Source organism: Aedes aegypti, chromosome 2 (genome assembly GCF_002204515.2).
Source record: "Aedes aegypti strain LVP_AGWG chromosome 2, AaegL5.0 Primary Assembly, whole genome shotgun sequence".
In the NCBI taxonomy this organism is placed as follows: Eukaryota; Metazoa; Arthropoda; class Insecta; order Diptera; family Culicidae; genus Aedes; species Aedes aegypti.
In genome coordinates, this window is record NC_035108.1 from 28,776,324 (window position 1) to 28,797,488 (window position 21,165).

Below are 21,165 nucleotides of genomic sequence, written 5' to 3' on the forward strand. Positions count from 1 at the left end.
GTTATGGCCATTAATCAAATGCTTTTCAAAGGTCTGTGCATTAAACTTCATAAATGATGGCAACTATCATGCTTTCAAGGGCGCACATTTCTATTAGGTACAATTTTACTATCTTTCAACATATGCCTTATGTTTCGAAAAACTTTGATTCATCGAAATCAAAACATTTCGTATTTTTAAGAGCTCATCGTTTTATTCTGCATTCATAATATTTTCTTCCCATAAAATTTCCGTGATGTCCACATTTGAACTTTCTGCTTATTTGGTTTGATTATTACTAATCGATATTGTTTGCAACGGTCAGTATTGACTTTTATCGAAAGCAGTTCAATATTTATAAATGATTTATCTCTTATGTAAATAACGTGGTTCCGGTCTATAAATGAACAGCCAACAAAAACATAGCTGTGAGATTTTTGTGAACAATTGAATTAAGTCCAAAGGTCAGAACAGCTTATAATGATACCCAGAGGTTACGGGATTTCACACACTACGTAGACCTAGTATGTTAGAGATACAAACAAATTCACTCTGATTGCTTCTACAACATCTATTTCGCTGCTAGAAGTGTATGCTTTCATTAGTTTATCATTAGTTAGCTTCATGCCAACACACTTTCATATCAATTAGCTTGCTGAACATGAAACTCGAACTACTACTATTTTTACTCGGGATTGCGGTCTTTTCAATCGAATCTGAGTTATATCTTCTTCAATCGCTCAAATTATGGGACTTTTACCTTGATTTTTTTTGCCCGTAAACGCACTCTGTCTACTGAGAGACCAGTTTTGTTGTGGATTTCTGCCCATTTCCGTCAGAATCCAGTTGTCGGTACTCTGTCTTTGTCCATCAGAGACCTTTCTTTCTACGAATGTCTGCCTTTTTTATCAGAATCCGTCATTTCATCTCCGCCCATGTCCGTCGGAGACTACTTATTTTAGTCATCTTATGGGATTTCTGTCTTTGCCTATCAGAAAACCCATTTTTGCTAGATATTTTCTATTTTTTTGAACTTTGACCTACCAACTACGCCATTGTAATAAATTGAGAGACGTCTGTGCGATCCAAAATTAGAGCAATGGACCTATGCACGGATTCATTATTTGACGTTTTAGCGGTGCCGTGTAATTTATGTGACCATGGCAACCAGTGAATTCCACACCGCTTTAACGTCAAATCAGTGAACTCGTGCATTGGTCCATAACTGAAAGGTTGTTTGTTTGTCTGTTTCCATGTTTACATTTCTCAAAGCCTGCTTACCATTCAATATTGCATAAATAGATTATTTGATTGCATCTTATTATCTTCCTTACAATTATAAGCTATGCTTTAGCAATAGTTGTGACTCTAGTCAAATCATTTCACAAATGCTGAAGAGAATAGTTCCCCAAATTGTTGGTCGCGACTCCCGAAACTGCATTCATGTCAGGAGGGACGCCGATACAAAATTCTAATTTTGCTTTTCACACATATTTTCAAATGTTGTTTTAGGAATTTACAATTGTTTGTTCTTATTATCTTTGTTCTAGATCTTGTCTTTGTTTTTTCATATGTATTAGATTTCCATTTTATTACTTTTTTCCGTGCCGTTCTTTATTGATTTTTTCTCGGTATAAAGTTATCTATTATGAATTCTTAGGATTTATTTTTATAATTTTTTGGAATATTTTTGTTATATGTAACGCTAAATTCTATGTTGAAAATTATGTTTTATAACCTTTGCGCAAAATAAGGACCATTGTTGGAAAAAGGTTCCTTATTATGCGCACTTAAGAAGTAAAACACCATGAATAATAATAATAATAATAATTATCATTGCTCGATAAATATACTAGTGCCTTCGTACTAAAAATCTGAAATATTTTCTTTCTATTTGGTTTACAATTGTAAGATTTGAAATCTGATTGATTATTTCAAGCGTGTGCTATGCTGTCAGATTAATACTGTCGGTTCGAACGATTGCCAACCATTTGGAATACAAACACCAAAATCCATGCATGTATAAATACACGATCGAATAAAGAGTGGAGTGTGTTCTTGATTTGGAAGTTGAGCTGTTAACACTTGTGTTGTAGTGAAACGGAAGAAATACCCTGACACAATCTTTAAAGTGGCACGAGGAAAAATAGCTGAAGTTTAGCTGAAAGTTAGTGTAGAGTGTGATCTCGAGTGGTGAACATTGCTGGTGCAGCGGTCGGAAAGAGTGCAGGCGTTGGGCGAAGCGTTTTGTACGAGCTAGGTAAGACACAAGGAAGTGTAGTATCGGTCACCATTGTGCATATCGCGGTTGGAGCAAGTCATCGGCAAGGTTTTGCGTGGCTTTGAAAAGGCTCGCCATTGTGTCGTAGAACACCATAGCGTAAAAGAAATCTATTATACGGAAATTGTATTGAAGTGTGGTGTTCTTTTCTTTTCGACAGGCCGGTCGTAAGTGACGCCAGTGTTCGCCATCTTGAATGTGTGTTTGCGCTATTGTACCAGCGACGCGACGCGTGGTGTGAATTTCAATCGAAGAAATCAAAGGTGTCCATTTGTGCTGGAAAATTCTGGTCACAGTCCTGGAGTATATGGTGGAGAGCGAATCCAGAATAAAGTTATAGTGGAACCAGTAATTGAGTTTTTGTGTTTCGGTTGAGAATCAGCAGCGGGTAGTGTAGTTTGTGGGACAGAACCCGGTACGAGCGGACAGGTTCTGCAGGGAATTCCGACACACTTAACCGATGATAACCGGCGGAAAGAAACTTCGGAATACGCGCACCGATCGAAAAGTAAAAACTGATTGTATAACCGCGTCTTTATTTCAGTAAGGTTACATGTGGAATGGGAAATGAAAAATTGTTTCTTCTCTTTACTCGCTCTTCTATCTCTGTCACACCGTCGCTGTCACACTTCGCATGGGGGGAAGGACAGAACGGTCGATGGAGGAAATATCGCCAGGTACATGACACTCAACACTCCTCCTCGATATTTGCAATGTTGATCTGCAACTCATTGACCACTGTTAACCAGGCCCAGCATCTCGGCAAACCGTCGCTGCTTCGCTGCACCGAGGGGCTTTGTCAATACATCAGCCATCATAGACTCAGACGAACAATACTGCACCGAAACAACGCCTTGCTCACAGAGGTTTCTGGCGTAGAAAATCCTCGTGTCAATATGTTTGGACCGCCTGGATTGACGATCTACTCCAACGAATTCGATGCAACTGGTGTTATCTTCATAGACCGTAGTTGGCCCATTCTGCTTAACTCCAATTTCTTCCAACAGTCTGCGGAGCCAAACAAGTTCCTTGCATGCCTCGGAGAGGGCCACATATTCGGCCTCCATGCTTGAAAGGGATATTGCGGTCTGCTTACGACTGGCCCAACAAATTGACGATTGGTTCAGCTGAAATACGTATCCGGTAACGGACTTTCGGTCGGTTGGGTCACCACCCCAGTCTGCGTCGCTATAGCCAAGTAGCACCATCCGTTCTTGTCTATTCACTGATAGTCTCAACTTGTAATCACTGGTTAGGAGTAGATAACGGACGACTCGCTTTAGTTCCGTCCAATCTACTTCCGACGGTTCACTTATTTTCCGGCTCAAAATCGAAACACACGCTGCCACGTCCGGCCGCGTATTAACCGCCACGTATAACAATGCACCAACCAAACTTCGATAGTCACTGTTGCTTGAGAGCAGTTTGCTTCCTTCACGACTCCGGTAGTAGCCGACGTCCATCGGCACTTTTGATCCTTTAGCTTTATCCAGCTTGAAGCGGCTTGCAACTTTTGCAACGTAGGTTTGCTGATCCAAAGCGTAGAAACCATCCTTGTCTTTTGTAACACGAATCCCAAGGAAATGGGAGACTTCTCCGAGAGACGACAAACTAATTCTTTTCTTCAACAGTTTCTCAACTTTGTCGACTTCCGCTTCCGAGACACTCGCAACAATCATGTCGTCGACGTAGATCAAGACGTACACCAGCTCACCACTCTCTAGCTTCTTGGTAAACAAACATGCATCCGATCTACCTTGCTCGAAACCCAGTTCTCCCAGTATTGCACTGATTGTGTCATTCCAGACTTTGGCTCCTTGCTTCAAGCCATACAAACATCGATGAAGCCTGCAGACGAGGTGCTCCTTGCCACGAACCGTAAATCCTTTCGGCTGCTGCATGTATATTTCTTCTTGTAGTTGTCCATGCAGGTAAGCACTCTTGACGTCTAGGTGCCGTACAGTCATTCGCTTATAACCCGCCACTGTTAACAGAATCCTGAAGGTCGGTTGGGTAGCAACCGGCGCAAACACGGCGTCATAATCCACGCCAGCTTGCTGAGAGAAGCCCTGAGCGACAAGGCGCGCTTTGAACTTCGACACGTTGCCACAGACGTCCTCCTTTCGTTTGTAAACCCATTTACAGCCGACGGGCTTACGGCCGTTGGGTAACTCGACGAGACTCCAGGTGTTGTTTTTCATAAGCGAATCATACTCCTCTCTCATCGCCGCTTTCCACAGATCTTGCTCTGGTCCACGAACAGCTTCTTCGTAACTAAGCGGCTCCTGTTCAATCACCTTTGCGACATCCACAATGTAGTCTCGAAGTCTGACAGGCAGATTACCCCTCGTACTCCTTTGTTCCCTTGGAATCTCTCGGCTCGAAGTTTCTTGCTCGACATTCTCCTCCTCAGCTGACGCTTCTGCTTCCTCAAATCCGTAGAACTCGTCGTCAGAGTCAACATCGTTGTCCAATGGTTCCTCGCCGGCTGGGCGGTTATCCTCCTCCTGAGTGGCAGCTACTTCTTCTTGAGATTTGAACCAGGTATCATCCCCGAAACTTTCAACGGTTGGATCTTCGGTGGATGCCTCCATGAGAGAACCATTACCTAACTCGATAAACCGAGCATCCCGGCTGATTACAATGCTATTCTTCACCGGATTGAGGAAGCGATATGCTTTGCGGTCTTCGCAATAGCCAACAAATACAAGTTTCTCAGCCTTGTTATCTAACTTTACCCTCTTTACATCAGGGATATGCACATATGCGGTGCTCCCGAATACCTTCAAATGGCTTAGAATGGGTTTGAAGCCAAACCACTTTTCGAAAGGCGTTGTGTCAACCGAACGAGAGGGAAGTCTATTTTGAAGGTAAGCAGCGGTTGATACTGCCTCACCCCAAAACTTTTTATCGAGCCCAGCGTCAGCGAGCAAACATGTCGCCATTTCTTGCAGTGAACGGTTTTTCCGTTCGGCGACGCCGTTCTGCTGTGGGGAGTATGCCGCTGTTAACTGAGATCGTATACCTTCTTGCTCATAGAAAGTCTTAAGTTCCTCGTTAACATACTCCCCACCTCCGTCGGAACGGATAACGCAAGGTGTCTTGCCAAATTTCGTTTTCACATGGGCTACGAATCGCTTTATACAACTGGCGGCGTCAGATTTATGTCGAAACAAGCAAACGACCGTGTAACGACTATAGTCGTCGATGAGGGTCATCAAATATCGAGCACCACCAGGAGTAACTGTGGACATGGGTCCACAAACGTCTGTGTAAACCAGTTCAAGAATGCTATTGGCTCTATTCTGGGAGATTTTGGGAAATGGAATACGAGAGGATTTACCTGCGAGACAGTGTTCGCATACTTGTCTCAAACCACAGTCCTTCAACTGTAATCCAACGCCGAGCTGCTCCGTTTGAATCCGCTCCACGGCCGCCGGGTCACGGTGGCCAAACCGCCGATGCCACGTGTGTTGGCAGTTCGGCAGGTGTCGAATCTCTTTGCTCAGCTTCACGTACTCCACCGTTTTCAAAACAAACAGATTTCCGTACAACTCGCCAAGAGCCACTTTTTCACCACTTGCACTCATTATGTCACAGTTAGATCCAGAAAAGTTCACTTTGCAGCCTCTTTGTGTCAGCCTTCGCACCGACAACAAAGCGCTGTCCAGTTTTGGAATGTATAATACATCCTTGAACAGGATCTTCTTCACATTTCCTTCACTATTCACACAGTCCACAAATCCTTCACCGATGCCATCGGCCTTCGTCGTGGAACCATCGGCCAGAACCACTTCCGTTCTGACGCTTGCATCCAGTTTCACGAAGAACGAGCGATCATTCGACATGTGGCTAGAGCAGCCGCTGTCGATATACCAGCAGCTCCGATGCCGGACATTCGCAACCGTGAAACACAACTGAGAATCACTTTCTGCAACCTGCTTCGCATCGCTTTTCTTCTTCTTTTCCTGCTTGCCACTTTTCGGAACTTCTTCACTTTTCTTTGACTGCTGCTGCTGCTGCTGCAGCAACAACCGGCAATCCTTCCGGAAATGTCCGGGCTTCTGGCAGTGGTAACATAACCTCTTCTTCTGCCCTTTGGATTGCATTTTCATCACTTTTTCACCCGTATCAACACTTCGTTCCGCTCTTCGTTGGTATTCATCCAACAGTCGTTGTTTGACAAACGGCATTGTCAAATCAGCCTCCGGCCGGCTTTCAAGCGCCGTCACTAGGCCGCTATACGAATCCGGGAGGCTTCTGAGCATCATCGCGATTTTTAACGGGTCTTCCAGAGCTTGTCCGGCACACGCGAGTCGGTCGAATAACTCCTCCAGCTCAATCAAATGTTTTTCAACATCACCACTTTCACACAAGTTTAGGCTACATATCTTCTTCAACAACGAGACGCGAGATGTCCTTGTAGCTTTTTCGTGGTATGTTTTCAACTTATTCCACACGTCTTTCGCCGACTCGGCATCTTTAATCAAACACAACTGACTGTCTTCGAGATAAAGCACAACTGTTGCATGGCACTTTTGGTCTGACCTTGTCCAAACTGCGGTTACGGGCTCAGGCTTTACGTCAGCCACCACAGACCAGAGGTCTTCCCGTTTTAGAAGCATTTCCATACGCAGCTTCCATGTCTGGTAATTTTGATTACCTAGACGTGCGAACAGAAACTTGTTCTCGGACATTTTCTTCCTATTCACTCGCGCACAATAACTTTCAACCGCATCGAAAGTATTTTCCACCGACTCAATTGTTCGCACGCACCAATCGATCGAGCAGCATCGAAAAAAAAGCTTTCGCACCGAAAACGAACACGAACCAGTCAGCACAAGCGCCGAAGCGAACACAGCCAAACACAACAGCACTACTGCTCTCAGCACACGCGGCGAATAACGGATCGCACCACCACAAAGGAACGCGTTGATCTGAGCAGCCGAACAGCCAAACAAAATGGACGCCACCAATCCACGCTGGAACGCAATGTCCGGAAGAAAATCACTTCACCACTTTTCGACGGATTTCTGGGCCCATAACCTGTGGGACAGAACCCGGTACGAGCGGACAGGTTCTGCAGGGAATTCCGACACACTTAACCGATGATAACCGGCGGAAAGAAACTTCGGAATACGCGCACCGATCGAAAAGTAAAAACTGATTGTATAACCGCGTCTTTATTTCAGTAAGGTTACATGTGGAATGGGAAATGAAAAATTGTTTCTTCTCTTTGCTCGCTCTTCTATCTCTGTCACACCGTCGCTGTCACACTTCGCATGGGGGGAAGGACAGAACGGTCGATGGAGGAAATATCGCCAGGTACATGACACTCAACATAGTTCGGCGTAGTTTGGTACAGGTATTCAGCAGCGGTTTTTGTTTATTCCGGAACAAGCTCCTGTTCATAATCTGGTCCGAGCGCACTACTGGAGTGCACGGTTAAGAGGGAATCCCAGATTGCGACCATTTTTGTGGAACGGTGGGAAAATCATAAAACGCAGTTATTGTGGAAGCGGCCATTGTGTTTTCGATCCGGCCTAGCGTAAGAAATTCAGCAGCGATTTTTTTAAACAAAATTCGAAACGAGGTGAATTAGTGACATCCTTTTCGGCGGTTTTAGCTGCAAAGTTCTTGGTCAGAAATCTCCAGCACGAGTTCCAGCGTATTTCGGAGTGCTGCTTCAGCGGCGGCCATTTGCAATCGCGGCTCCGAACAGGCGTGGAGAATCGAGTGACGTCGGAACGATTTTGGACACGGGCGCAACGGAGACTTTGGAAAGAAAGGTAAGTGATTATTTTCTTATAATTGCTCAAGGTTAGAACGGATTTTCAAATTGTTTAAAAATTTTGTACAGACATGGCTCTGATTGGTAGCATTGACCCGTATGTTCCGGGCTCATCTTTCTCAAATTATGTGGAACTTTTAGAGTATTTCTTTGCAAGTAATAACATCGATGATAATAGAAAAAAAGACCTGTTCATGAACTTTGCCGGAATGACAGTGTTTGAAGAATTAAAATTACTTTACCCTGCTACTGACCTGAAAACGTTAAGTTACGCGGAAATAACAAAGAAATTGAAAGAAAGATACGATAAAGTGGATTCGGAAATCGTTTTGAGGTATAAATTTCGTTGTCGTCTACAAGGACCAACAGAATCCGGAGAAAATTACATTTTGGCAGTAAAACTATTGGGAGAAGCTTGTGATTTTGGGGCATTTCGCGATTCGGCCGTAAGAGATCAGCTTGTATATGGAGTTTACGATAAAGATTTGCAAACTAGGCTATTGAACGAAGAAGAGCTAACTTTGAAATCGGCGGAGCGCATTATTAAAAATAAGGAAATGGCGGTTTGCAATAGACAAAAGCTCAACCCAGATGAAAATGTTAACTCGGTGAAGTTTAGGCTTGGTCGACGAGAATCTCGCTATGATTCGAATAGGGCAGATCGTGATAGAGGAAGGTCGAGAAGTAGGAACAGAGATAATGGACACAGACATTTTCGAGAAAGAACAAGGTCAGATTCACGTAACAATCGGGTTAGTAGCAAGGGAAGGTACGCAAATTTTGTATGCCATTACTGCAAAGCTAAAGGTCACATTCAGCGCTTCTGTTACCAGTGGAAAAACAGCAACCGAGGGGCAGTGAAGTTTGTGGACGAAGTAGACAACGAGGATCCGCATGACTATTTCAAGAGACTGCAAATTGATTATGACACCGACAATGAAACAGGTGACTATCCTTGTCTCATGATTAAAACAATAAAACACATAAGTGAACCTTGTCTCCTTGAGGTCAATATCGAGAACAAAGCTTTTAAAATGGAGATTGACAGTGGTTCCGCAGTATCAGTTATGAGCCGTGCAGATTATTCTAGAAATTTGAGTAATGTTGTTTTGAAAAATAGTAAACGTAGACTAGTGGTGATCAATGGATCAAATTTGGAAGTTTTTGGAGTGGCTACAGTAACAGTTTCAATCAATGAAAAGCGATGTTCACTAGAACTGATCATACTTAACAGCAACCACCAATTTATGCCTTTGTTGGGAAGAGATTGGTTGGATGTTTTTTATGTAGGTTGGCGTAACAATTTTTCAAACGTTTTTTCTATTAGTAACTCGATTGATTCGGATCAAAACAAACAGTTTATTGAGAAGATCAAAGCCAAGTATGTAAATGTTTTCAATCAAGATTTTTCTAAACCAATAGTTGGACACGAAGCCGAATTAGTACTTCGAGAAAATAGACCTATATTCAAAAGGGCATATGATGTGCCTTACAGGATCCGTGACAAGGTGATTGAGCATTTGAATACTTTAGAACAAGATGGCATTATTACCCCAATTAAAACTACCGTGTACGCACCAAACTTTGCGCAGTTAAGAAATTATCATCGTATTTTTGCTTCAAATAAGGCTAAAATATGTATTTTATTATTCAAACTTCTGCCAACGATAGGCTTTTAACTCTTCAGTAGAACATATGATTTAAAAAGAATAAAAATAATTCAGAAAAAAATAAAAAAATGCAAAAGGTGATACAATATCTTGTGCCTAACATTGCGCACAAAATCTGAATTGTTCCTAACTTTGCGCATGATGTGCCTAACTTTGCGCATCCCTTAAAATGCTCGTTTGTTCCAAATAATGTTACTTTTTTACTAGGTTTGTATTAAATAAAAAGGGTACAACTAATATAAGTTTTATCAGGAGTTTTTCTGTGAATTTCAATTTAAATTGTTCATCCATCCCAAACATAGAGTGGCCACGAATAGTGATTTACTCTGTTTTTCATTTTTTATTATATATTCACACGATTTCAATCTGAGCAATATAGTTTATAGCCGCAGCTTATGCTTTTTTGTTTTCGTACGTTGCTTTATATAATTTATTCTCTAGTTTTTTTTTCTAATTCTTAACCCTTTTTATTTTCTTGTTGTTTATGTTTCTCGTTTTTCTTATTTTATTCCATCTCTTTGAATAACTATCGAAATTCGACGTTCGTGTCCACTGCTAATGGTCGTGAACGATTCGACTTCGCACAATTTGGAAGCTTTTAAAAAAAATCTTCTCTGTTATACATGTCGTCAGCTAGAAGTGGAGAATTTCCAGATGAACTTGACGAGTCTTTAGCAGTGATGTGTCTCAACTGAAGCTCAGGCGAGCTATACTCGAGAGTTTCCTCGTTTGCAGTACTGTCCATTAGTATTTCAAGCTGCCGGTTGCTTAAGGGCTGTCCCTTAATGGACGGACCCTTACTTTTCACTGAAATCGAATCCATGGAACGCATCAATTAGTTCGGGAGATGTATCGCTGATCACTAGCGATTCATTATTTTTTATTGCCATATAATATCCGGTACTATTCCCTAATTGAACGGGCTTTTTTGCTTGACAACTCATTGTTGTGAATCATTGTCCATAAACTGGAAAGCAACCGCTATCAATTATCCATGTTTACATTAAAGTCTTCTCCTGCGTCAATACAGTGGATTTTCCGAGATTTTTCGATGCACACCTTGCCTTTAGCTTCATACAAAAGGTACTTTCAGGAATATTATATGTAGTCACTGCCTTATGGATTGAGTGACCATTCCTGTTAAGATCGACAGCTTCTATCATTTGCAATGACGTACATGTATTTACGTGCCATTTTAAATTGCTAGAAGTGCGCAAAAATTAAGACCCTCATGTAAAAAATGGGTCCTAACATTGCGCATTGCTTTTTTCAAATAAAAATTCGATATATTGTATGGAAAATTGATGGAATTATTAGAATATTACCTTTTTTTGCAAATACACCTCAAATATACTTCTCACAATACAGTTTTGTTCAGAAAAATGTTGATTTTTGGCAGAGCCACTCCTTAGCGCTTGTGCTAAGACGGTGTAAAAGTTGACGTTTATACGTGTGACGATAAGGTTTTTGGGTTATTTACTAACATTAACGAGGGTTTCTTTGTAAACAAATGTATGCCAAATACTTGTTTCACATAAACGAACATGTTACTGAAACAGAATTGTTGAAAAAATCATTGGTTAATTATCATTTTTTCATGCTTCTTAAAAATGCGCAAAGTTTGGAGCTGCGCAAAGTTAGGTGCGTACACGGTAGTTTGTGGGCATCGCCTGTCGTGGCAGTTATGAAGAAAGACAATAGTATCAGATTAGTCATTGATTGCAAAGTTTCGTTAAACAAAGTTTTGATTCCGAATATTTACCCTCTTCCAACAGCCCAAGACATATTTGCTTCCTTAGCCGATTGTAAGGTTTTTTGTTCGTTGGATTTGGCAACTGCGTACACACAATTAAATTTATCAAAAGCATCTAGAGAATTGGTGGTAATTAATACCATAAAAGGGCTTTTCAAATACAACAGGTTGCCGCAGGGAGCGTCTTCCAGCGCGGCAATCTTTCAACAGGTGATGGAAATAATTTTAAAAGACATTAAGTACGTTGTTGTTTACCTTGACGATGTCCTTATTGCGGGAAGAAATTTCAAAGAGTGTCGTGATAATCTTTTACTTGTGTTGGAAAGGTTGAATGAAGCTAACGTTAAAGTTAACTTTAAAAAATGTACCTTTTTTACTAGCAGTTTACCGTATCTGGGACATATTATTTCGGAGAAGGGCATTATGCCAAATCCAGACAAAGTGGAAACAATACAAAAAGCCAAAGTACCAACATCAGTAACTGAGTTAAAAGCTTTTTTAGGGTTAATAAATTATTATGGTAGATTTTTGCCAAACCTTTCTTCTACACTTTATCCCTTGTATCAGCTGCTCAAAAAACATAATCGTTTTTTATGGGATTCAAACTGTGATAAATCTTTTGACGAAGCAAAAAAACTAATACTCAATGCCAATATGCTAGAACTTTATGACCCAAAGAAACCGATTGTAGTCAGTACTGACGCTTCTTCATACGGACTAGGGGGTGTTATGTCCCATCTTATCAACGGAGTTGAAAAGCCCATATCATTTACTTCTTTCTCTTTGAACTCGGCACAAAAGACCTATCCTATACTGCATTTGGAAGCTTTGGCCATAGTGTCAACGGTTAAAAAGTTCCACAAGTTCCTCTATGGTCAAAAGTTTACAATATACACAGACCACAAACCCTTATTGGGCATCTTAGGTAAAACTGGGAAACACTCAATATATGTCACGAGACTACAGCGATATATTATGGAGTTATCTATTTATGACTTTGAAATTTGCTATAGACCGTCAGCCAAAATGTGCAACGCCGACTTCTGTTCAAGATTCCCGTTGACGGACGAGGTTCCAAAGAAATGTGATCCAATATACGTGAAAAGTTTGAATTTTTCAGATGAAACTCCGATTGATTTCAAATTGGTCGCTGAAGAAACCAAGTTGGACTCCTTTTTACTTCGTATTATGACATACACCATGGAAGGTTGGCCGGATAGAATAGATAAAACTTTCAAAAATGTGTTTTCCCTTCATCAAGATTTTGAAGTAGTGGAGGGCTGTCTACTTTTACAAGACAAGGTAGTGATACCAAGGTCCCTGCAACCTAAAATATTAAAACTTTTACATGCTAATCATGTGGGCCCTATTAAAATGAAACAGCAAGCCAGAAGGAGTGTGTTTTGGTTCGGCATAAATAATGATATCGACGATCATGCAAAACATTGTGGACTCCAACTAATAGACCTTTCAGCAGAGTCCACGCTGATTTTTTGCAGTTTGAAAGAGAAACGTTTTTAATAGTGGTTGATAGTTTTTCTAAGTGGTTAGAATTAGCCTGGATGAAAAATGGTACGGATTCGGAGAAGGTCATAAAACAGTTTACTGATATTTTTACAAGGTTTGGTTTGCCTGACGTGATAGTGACTGATAATGGGCCACCATATAATTCCAGAAATTTCATAAACTTTTTAGAGAGACAAGGAATACAAGTGATGAAAAGTCCAATTTATCATCCACAAAGTAATGGACAGGCTGAGCGTCTTGTGAGAGTAGTCAAGGATGTATTAAAAAAGTTTCTTTTGGATGTGAATTTCAAACACCTAAGAATGCAACAAAAGCTTGATTATTTTCTGTTTAATTACCGAAACACCTGTTCAGCAACAACAGGGCACACACCTGCTGATAGAGTCTTAGGTTACAAACCCAAAGTATTGTTGGATTTGGTTAATCCTAGAATGAGCTATAAAAATCAGCTGATATGGGAAGAGAATACTCCTTACAGAAGCAGAAGAGTTGCTACAGAACCAATAAAGACAAAAGCCTTGGATCCACTTGATACTTTAGCAAGAGGAGACAAGGTTTATTACAGAAATAACAAACCAAATGATGTTCAACGATGGATTTTAGCCACTTTTATTAAGAAAGTTTCTCAAAATACTTTTCAGATCGCGATATCATCAAATGTGATCTCGGCTCACAGGGGGCAGATCAAAGTAGTTAAGAATTCTGGACCGCGGCGCAATGTGGCGCTTCAGGAAGTTGCAACAAGGGTGCGAATTTCATCTAAAAGGCGATTCGAAAGTTCAGATGAAGATGAATCGTTCCAGAGCACCTCATCTCGACAGGTTCTGCTTCCACCCACTCCTCCGCCAGTTAGAAGTGAAGTTCATCCGGCTGCATTGCAGTCCTACAATGAAACGCAAGCCACATACAACGATAAGCAAGTACCTCGGAAAATATCTCCCCAGAGTAGTGATGTTCTCGAATTAAGGCGATCAAAAAGGTTCAAGAAGAAGAAAATAGATTCAGATTATGTTTATACTAGTTAAGTATCATTGGAACAAATGTTCTATCTGAAGTTAAGATAAAAGTGTTTGAATTTAAAGTTTTTATTTTTTATTATTGATGTTTTAAACTTAAGGAAAGAGGAATTGTAAGATTTGAAATCTGATTGATTATTTCAAGCGTGTGCTATGCTGTCAGATTAATACTGTCGGTTCGAACGATTGCCAACCATTTGGAATACAAACACCAAAATCCATGCATGTATAAATACACGATCGAATAAAGAGTGGAGTGTGTTCTTGATTTGGAAGTTGAGCTGTTAACACTTGTGTTGTAGTGAAACGGAAGAAATACCCTGACACAATCTTTAAAACAATGACTTAAGTGATGAGGTACTCCTTTAGCATTCGCTAACGGACTATCATTTCTGACGATTTCATTTTTCCAAAACTATTTATTTTTTTATTAAAGTGATAATCTAAGTTTGTTAGAAAATCTTCGCGTAATCTTTGCTGACTATTGTAACAATATTAGAAAAAATAATTTTGAATGAAAATTTAGGTAGGGTAGATGTACCAATAGTGGAGGTACAAAGCAAGCACGAATGAACTTCATTTAAAAAAAAGACACGGACACCGTCTTCAGCCATTTAGCTGCACAGACTGTAACTTAACACTAGACAACGGACAAGCATGCTCCAGTGCTCCGAACCGATTACTATATTGAATTACTGCATAGATTACTGTTGATTCGCAAAGGTCAGAACAAAAACTACAAAAAAAAAAATAACAACACAAACTGATATTAACCCAACTTTATTAATCAAATTACAACTGCAAACTAAGCCTTACCGTCCGCTACCTTTCCAGCCTTCTTTTTGGCCTCCATCCACTCCAGCGGGTGTTTGTTCTTCTTGTGCGCGTACAGGTTGCCATTGGAGTTCATTTCCATACCGCAGAACTCGCACGAGTAGAGCTTCTCGCCTGTGTGCGCCGACGCCCGGTGTTCCGTCAGATTGAGCGCCTTCTTGAACCGTTTCCCACAGACCTCACATTTGAAATTCAGTCCCACGTGGACAAGGCCCTTGTGTTTTCTCATCGCCTTCAAATTTGGGTACGTCTTGTGGCAAATGTCGCATTCGGTTTCCTTCGACTCGTGTATGTCAGTTATATGACGACGGAGGTGTTCCTTTCTGCTGATCCACGCGTGGCATATTCCACATTGAGCTCCGTCCGCTCGTGTCGGTTCCGTGTGAATGATACGATGCGTTTCCACCTGCCGTTGGGTTTTACATTCCTTTCCGCAAACGTCACAGATGTACTTGGGTCCATCGCTGTGAACAAGCAAAGTATGGTTCCTCATGGCTTGCACGTTCGCTAAGCTCTTCTGGCAGATTGGGCATTCCACCCGATCATGGGTCTTCATGTGCGTCCGCAACAAATTGCTTTTCGTAAACGAGCGGGAACATTTTACACATTTGAAAGGTTTGTCCTCACTGGACAAGTGCATGCGGCGGTGCGAGACTAGTGTCTGTTGGTAGGAGAATGTTTTGCCACAAATATCGCACTTAAATGGCCGTAGGTGAGTATTGATGTGGCGCAGCATTAGATGTTTAGTTTGGAAAGTTTTGGTACAACACTGAAAGGTTGGTTTCCGTTTGTGAGCCTCTTTAGTATGCTGACTCAGCTGTTTGTAAGTATCGAACGGTTTCGAACATGAATCGCAGTTCAAACTAAAATACTGCTTGATAAGAATATCATCATTTGTGGCCTCTACGACCTTATCTGGAGACTCCGACTCACTGCTCTTCTCATCCTCGCTCGGTAATACAGTACCTGGTTCATCTATTTTTTCTTCTTCTGAGCATTGTTCCAGTTTCACCACCGAATTCATTTCAACTTCATATGTAGCTTCCAGGAATATCTCATTCTTCAGCGGTAACTCCAGCTTGACCTCAGGGGATGGCAGCATGGCAAGCAATTTTTCCTGATTACTTTTGATGGTTTGCGTGAAACAGTGAAACTCCATAATCTTCGTTGAGCACCGCCAGCATACCTTGGATGGAAGTTGGTCATTGGTTACGAACTGAAAACGATTTAGAAAACTTTAACCAGAATTCGTTCTAAGATATATAAAGGAATAGAAATGTAACGTAAATTGGAGTATCATTGATCAGCTGAGTAACATCAATCAATACGAAACATTTTTCATTGAAACATTAGAAAAAAAAAAGTTTAATAATTTAATAAAACATTGATGCCTAAAATAGGTTTTTCAAATGAAAGAAGTAAGATAGTTGCTGTGTTATTATTTATAACGGGATCACTGAATATGATTCCCACAACAAATAGTCAATAACGTAATAAACGAATAACTGTAAAGAATCCAAAATTATGTACGAAGATTGATTTAGGTATAGGTTATTTCACAGTTTTTAGTGTTTTGAATTTTTTAGATATCGGACAGGTTGTTCAAAGAACAGTAGAGTTCAAATATTAGGACGATGATCATCATAAATATCATTCTCCCAATGTTTGAAGCGATTTGGAGAAAACTTGGCTCTGCACAAGCCATAAAAAGTTTGTATGAGAAATACTATGGGAAAAGTCAACCTTTTCAAGCTTAATACTCTAACTTTTCGTCCTCACACTCATTCTACGAAAAAGTTTACGAACACTATTTGAGTAAAAGCTTCTCAGCTACGACTGTTTGGTCATACGTAAGGATAATTTGTTACATATCTTTAGAAATTGATAATAAATCTTCGAGCTGTTTAGTGGAATACCTATAAGTAGATAAAAAACCGAATTTAGTACTATACTATTTAATTCCACTAGAGTTTGTATCCTTTGACAGATAGGCGTATTTCAAGGGTCTAGTAAGTGAAAAAGTGGCGTGATCGGTTAGTTCGTTTAGAGTAAGTGAAAAGTGTCGCGATCGGTTAGTTCTGTTTGCTCTATCGACCTTGACGCTTGCTCCTACGGGGGCGAGCGACGGAGGCAGGATTGCGTCGGTCTAGTAAGTGAAAAAGAGGCGTGAACAGTTATAGTAAATGAAAAGTGCCGCGATCGGTTAGTTCTGTTTGATCTTTCGACCTTGACGCTTGCTCCTACGGGGGCGAGCGACGAAGGCAGGATCAAACATGTCGCGCGTCTAGTAAGTAAAAAAGTGGCGTGATCGGTAAGTTCTTTTTGATCCTTTGACCTTGACGCTTGCTGCTGGGCAGTGCGTCAAGAAAGCCAAGTTTTTTTTTCCTTTTCGGGTCGCGCGCCCTTTTTTTCTGAGTGCTTTTATATAGCCGAGCAAACGAGTGAGGCTGAGAGTGGATTGTGGCTGCACAGTGAAGGATAAAGGATCAATTGGTGAGCTCGTTTCATGCTACTATTTCTAATCTATAAAATATGTATGACTGCACATTTAATCGTTACAATTGTGGGACGTAAATATGAATTTTCAACAAACTATGAATTGTTCGTCACTGTGAGTGTCGACACAAACTCTGATTCATGGATTATTTATGTTTCACATTTTTTTATTTTCAGAATACCCCTTTTTACCTTTATTTTTGTAATTAAAAAAAAAAACTTTGAATGGTTCGACACTACAAGTGTAGACTTGCGAAAAGTTCACTTTATTCAACAAACTTTGGATGGTTCGCCACTGTAAGTGTCGGCATGAGAATAAGAGTGTTCTATGATGTTCCAACCAATCAAGTTTTTTGTTTCCTTTCAAAAAAGTAAAATATAATAACACATGCTTTCGTCCTGACAGCTGTAGGAATGTTACATTTAGGTATTTGTTCAACAAACTTTGAATGGTTCGTCACCTCAAGTGTCGGCATAATTTTCCACTACATAGAAATTGTTCATATCAAATGAAAATATTATATTTACAAATAAGCATGTATATATTTCACAAATCATTATTTATCATGGTCTAATCGCTTATCAAAGTGAATCCTGTGACCCAACGATCCTTCCCATTAACAAACATCCCTCCCAGTAACCTTTGTGGAGATGCAGAGGCAAACACGGTCTCCAAATAGCAAAGGTTACACACTAACATTCCTTCCCCCAATCCCACCTGACTGCAAGGACGTGGCCGGCGCCGTTATTGACCCTGTATAAATAGAGGCACTGAATTATGCACATTGAAGAAGATTATGGCCAATCCCAGCCAAACTTCTAGTTGATTCTTTGTGCATTTTCACTGACTTCGGTCAATCACGGAATAGCAACCATTGATATGTGTAGTCAGTCTAAGCTAAGCTAAGCTAAGCTTTGACAGATAGGCGTATTTCAACTTCAACTGTAAGGTCGTCTTCAGCTGAGAGAGACTCGCGAAGAGGAAAAATATCAACGTCATATGCAGCCCAGATTCCCCTCTCACGAAACGTCAAATGCAGCCCACCGTTTTTATGGCTGAAAAAGTGAAAAGTATTGTGTTCAAAGTAAACTGTCATTAAAAACCTCAGTCGGCGGAGCAGTTTTTTCCAAAGTTGCTGATAAATCTAAGCAGAAGATTAATTATTTCTAATGTCTGCTACGTTTGCTGGCATGAAATTTCACTCAAACGGCTATTTATGATTCGATGTAATGCAAACTCAATCATTTTTTGTTGAGAGGTTCATGTGAGGATTTGAACAGCATGCGCATAATTGGTATAAACACAAAGTGGAATAAGAAAAAAACTCAGCAATCACAGAAAAAGAAGACCGTCTTCGCGAGTCTCGTCTCAGGTCTTCAGTATCGTGTACACGACAGTCGAGTCTAGTACACGACAAAAAATACAAACTTTAGTGGAATTAAATGGTGTAGTACTAAATTCGGTTTTTCATCTACTTTTAAAAATTGGAGTTCCTAGATGGGAACATTTCCTAATAAAATAATGTGAAATTTAGAATATTATGACAAAGAGATAGAGAGCTAAGACCAAAAAGTTGACATTTCCCATAGTAATCTGCATAAAAACTGGTGTGAGTACTGTCAAGTTTTATCCAAATCATCAAAAACACTGATAGGATTGAATATACAACAAAAATTATAATTTTAATACTTGTTTACCTTCTAAACCAGATTTGGATGACAATCCATAACAAGTCTAGAAAGATTCGCGAATCAGGCGAAAGTGACAAAATGTACACAATTTAAGAAAATATAGCGTTGAAATTGTAGCTCGATTGTCTATTCACTGCACTTGAACTTTTCCCCTATCGATAATTTAACTATTCAAAAAACGCAAATTTGTAGAAGACGAAACTTCACCTCATGCCAAACCACACACTTTATTGATTACGCCTGTGTTTTTGTTTAACAAAGTGATGGGCGCATCTGAAATCGAAATCAAAACACGGCGAGAGTAAACGGCGACACTGCAAACAAAAAATAAACAAGGCGTACATGGTGGGCTTACTTGGAACCAGAAGGTAAACACGGCGCAAAAGTAATGGGCGACACTGAAAATAATATCGATTACAGGCTCATAACATTGGGCGATACTGGAATTCTCGAGTACGTTTTAGGCGAAACCTTTAAAGATATTTTGAGTACGAAATAGCTAGGGGAATTGTAGGAGATGTGTGTGGTATTAATGAGGATTTTAAAACTAGGTTTATGAAATGTGTATTAAAGTGAAAAGGTTAAAGTTTGAGTATATTTTATCCAATTGGGATTTGAAATTGCACATGAGAATTTCATTGATCATTTTCTCATTGTTATTGATTTGTCAGATAGGCCCTTATCGCGAATCCCTCTCGAAGTACATACCACAAAGTTACAAACGGCATCCAACATAGTGCGAAAGGCTTCGTCGTCCATAGATGATACCGGTGATGAACTGTCTGAATCAAGGCACAACCGGCACCTATCGTTGAATTGATTTTCATCCATGATGTATTGTTGAAATAAAAGCTAAAACATATATTTGTGTTTAATTAATTAGGAAATCATTACATATATTATACAAAACAAATTGTTCTACCTTGCTATCCACAGACTATGAGAGCTTACCATTTGTTTATAAACAACGAGATATGCTGTGACTTCAAACTGTGACTGAAAGACATTCTTTCTCTCTGCTGCATCACGAAAAACGAGGGAAGGTTCAAAAATGACGTCCAACATTTGGGAGGGAATGAAACACGTAAGGTTGGAATCTCAAAATTATGAACAAAATTCTCGCATAATCTGTGAACTCGCCCTAAAAGCCATTGGTAACCGAGTGTGTAGCTGCTTGTTTCTAAGCAAATTAATGGACCAGGAGAAAAACTATCACCACTGGGAGATAGAGGAGTATCGAACTTTGGGACAAGTGTGCCACCCCTGCTTTTTATAAAAACTACAATATATATTTTCTTTTTAAGCTTGACAATATGTTCCCTTTAAGTTTACAGCGACTTGTGCTAAGACAACCAAATTTAAGTGGATTTTTATAAGATTTTGTTGTTTCTAAATAGCATGGTGAAAGGTCAATTATTAACAGATTTTTCTAACGTACTTGTACATCGTGAATCTATTCAAATGTGTAAGTTACTGTGGCATTTGAACGAAAAAAGTATTTAGTTTTACCAACGAAATCCAGTTTGGTTTAAATGTATACTAATTGGGGCAAGTGTGCCACCTATTTGGTAAACAAAAATTGTTGGAGTGAAATTTATAAAAATGTAAACATCATCAACAAAATCATAATAATAAATCAAAATGAGGCACCAGTAGTAGTTTCTGAAGTATAGTAGGGGAATAACTGACATGTTTGCCCCCTAAAGTGATTTTATCTCAAAATATTCAATATCAATACGTTTTTCGGCTTATAAAGTGGAGTTTTACATATCTACATCAATATTTCACTGTTATTTAGTGCTGATCTAGTGTAATATTATACATATTCGCCGTAATATAAGGGTAATACATATATTGTATTGAATGGAGACAAAAATAACCATTTTAGTTATTCGGATTGAGTAATACGGAGTTACGCATGTTTTGAACCGTGTTATAAAGCATCCCCTTATTACGGTAAACTTATTTTTTTATTTTAATTATCGATTAGCGTCTGCTTTGTAAGTATTATTATTAGGAAATAAAGAAAATTTCATTACAAGTAGAATTACATGCGATGTTCATTTCGGTGGCCGTCTTGCCCCATAGTGTCGAAAAATAGGTTATTTTGGATGATATTTGAGAAG

General features: G+C 39.9%; 1 protein-coding gene across 3 annotated transcripts; it reads right to left on the reverse strand.

Moving 5' to 3' along the window:
* Window positions 1-14,781: 14,781 nt before the first annotated feature.
* Window positions 14,782-20,127, reverse strand: LOC5573240 (zinc finger protein 43). 3 transcript variants are annotated; one of them, XM_021840370.1, is made up of 3 exons: window positions 19,991-20,127; window positions 19,748-19,891; window positions 14,782-16,067 (listed from the first exon to the last, which is right to left on the reverse strand). In XM_021840370.1, the coding sequence occupies exons 1-3, from the start codon at window positions 20,102-20,104 to the stop codon at window positions 14,823-14,825; spliced, it is 1,503 nt and encodes a 500-aa protein (XP_021696062.1). In that variant the 5' UTR covers window positions 20,105-20,127; the 3' UTR covers window positions 14,782-14,822. The 3 variants fall into 3 exon arrangements, with proteins under 3 accessions (XP_021696062.1, XP_021696063.1, XP_021696064.1); XM_021840371.1 differs by having other exon boundaries at window positions 19,962-20,126; XM_021840372.1 differs by lacking the exons at window positions 19,748-19,891; window positions 19,991-20,127 and adding an exon at window positions 19,046-19,131.
* Between the last annotated feature and the right edge of the window lie 1,038 nt (window positions 20,128-21,165).

What these genes read in the sequence shown, in the direction of transcription:
- LOC5573240 (XM_021840370.1), bottom strand. Translation starts at nt 20,104, where the DNA reads ATGTTGGACGTCATTTTTGAACCTTCCCTCGTTTTTCGTGATGCAGCA. An exon ending in TCGTTGTTTATAAACAAATG is followed by an intron (nt 19,892 to 19,990) that starts GTAAGCTCTCAT and finishes TATATGTTTTAG; the next exon opens with CTTTTATTTCAACAATACAT. An exon ending in ATGCCGTTTGTAACTTTGTG is followed by an intron (nt 16,068 to 19,747) that starts GTATGTACTTCG and finishes AATCGTTTTCAG; the next exon opens with TTCGTAACCAATGACCAACT.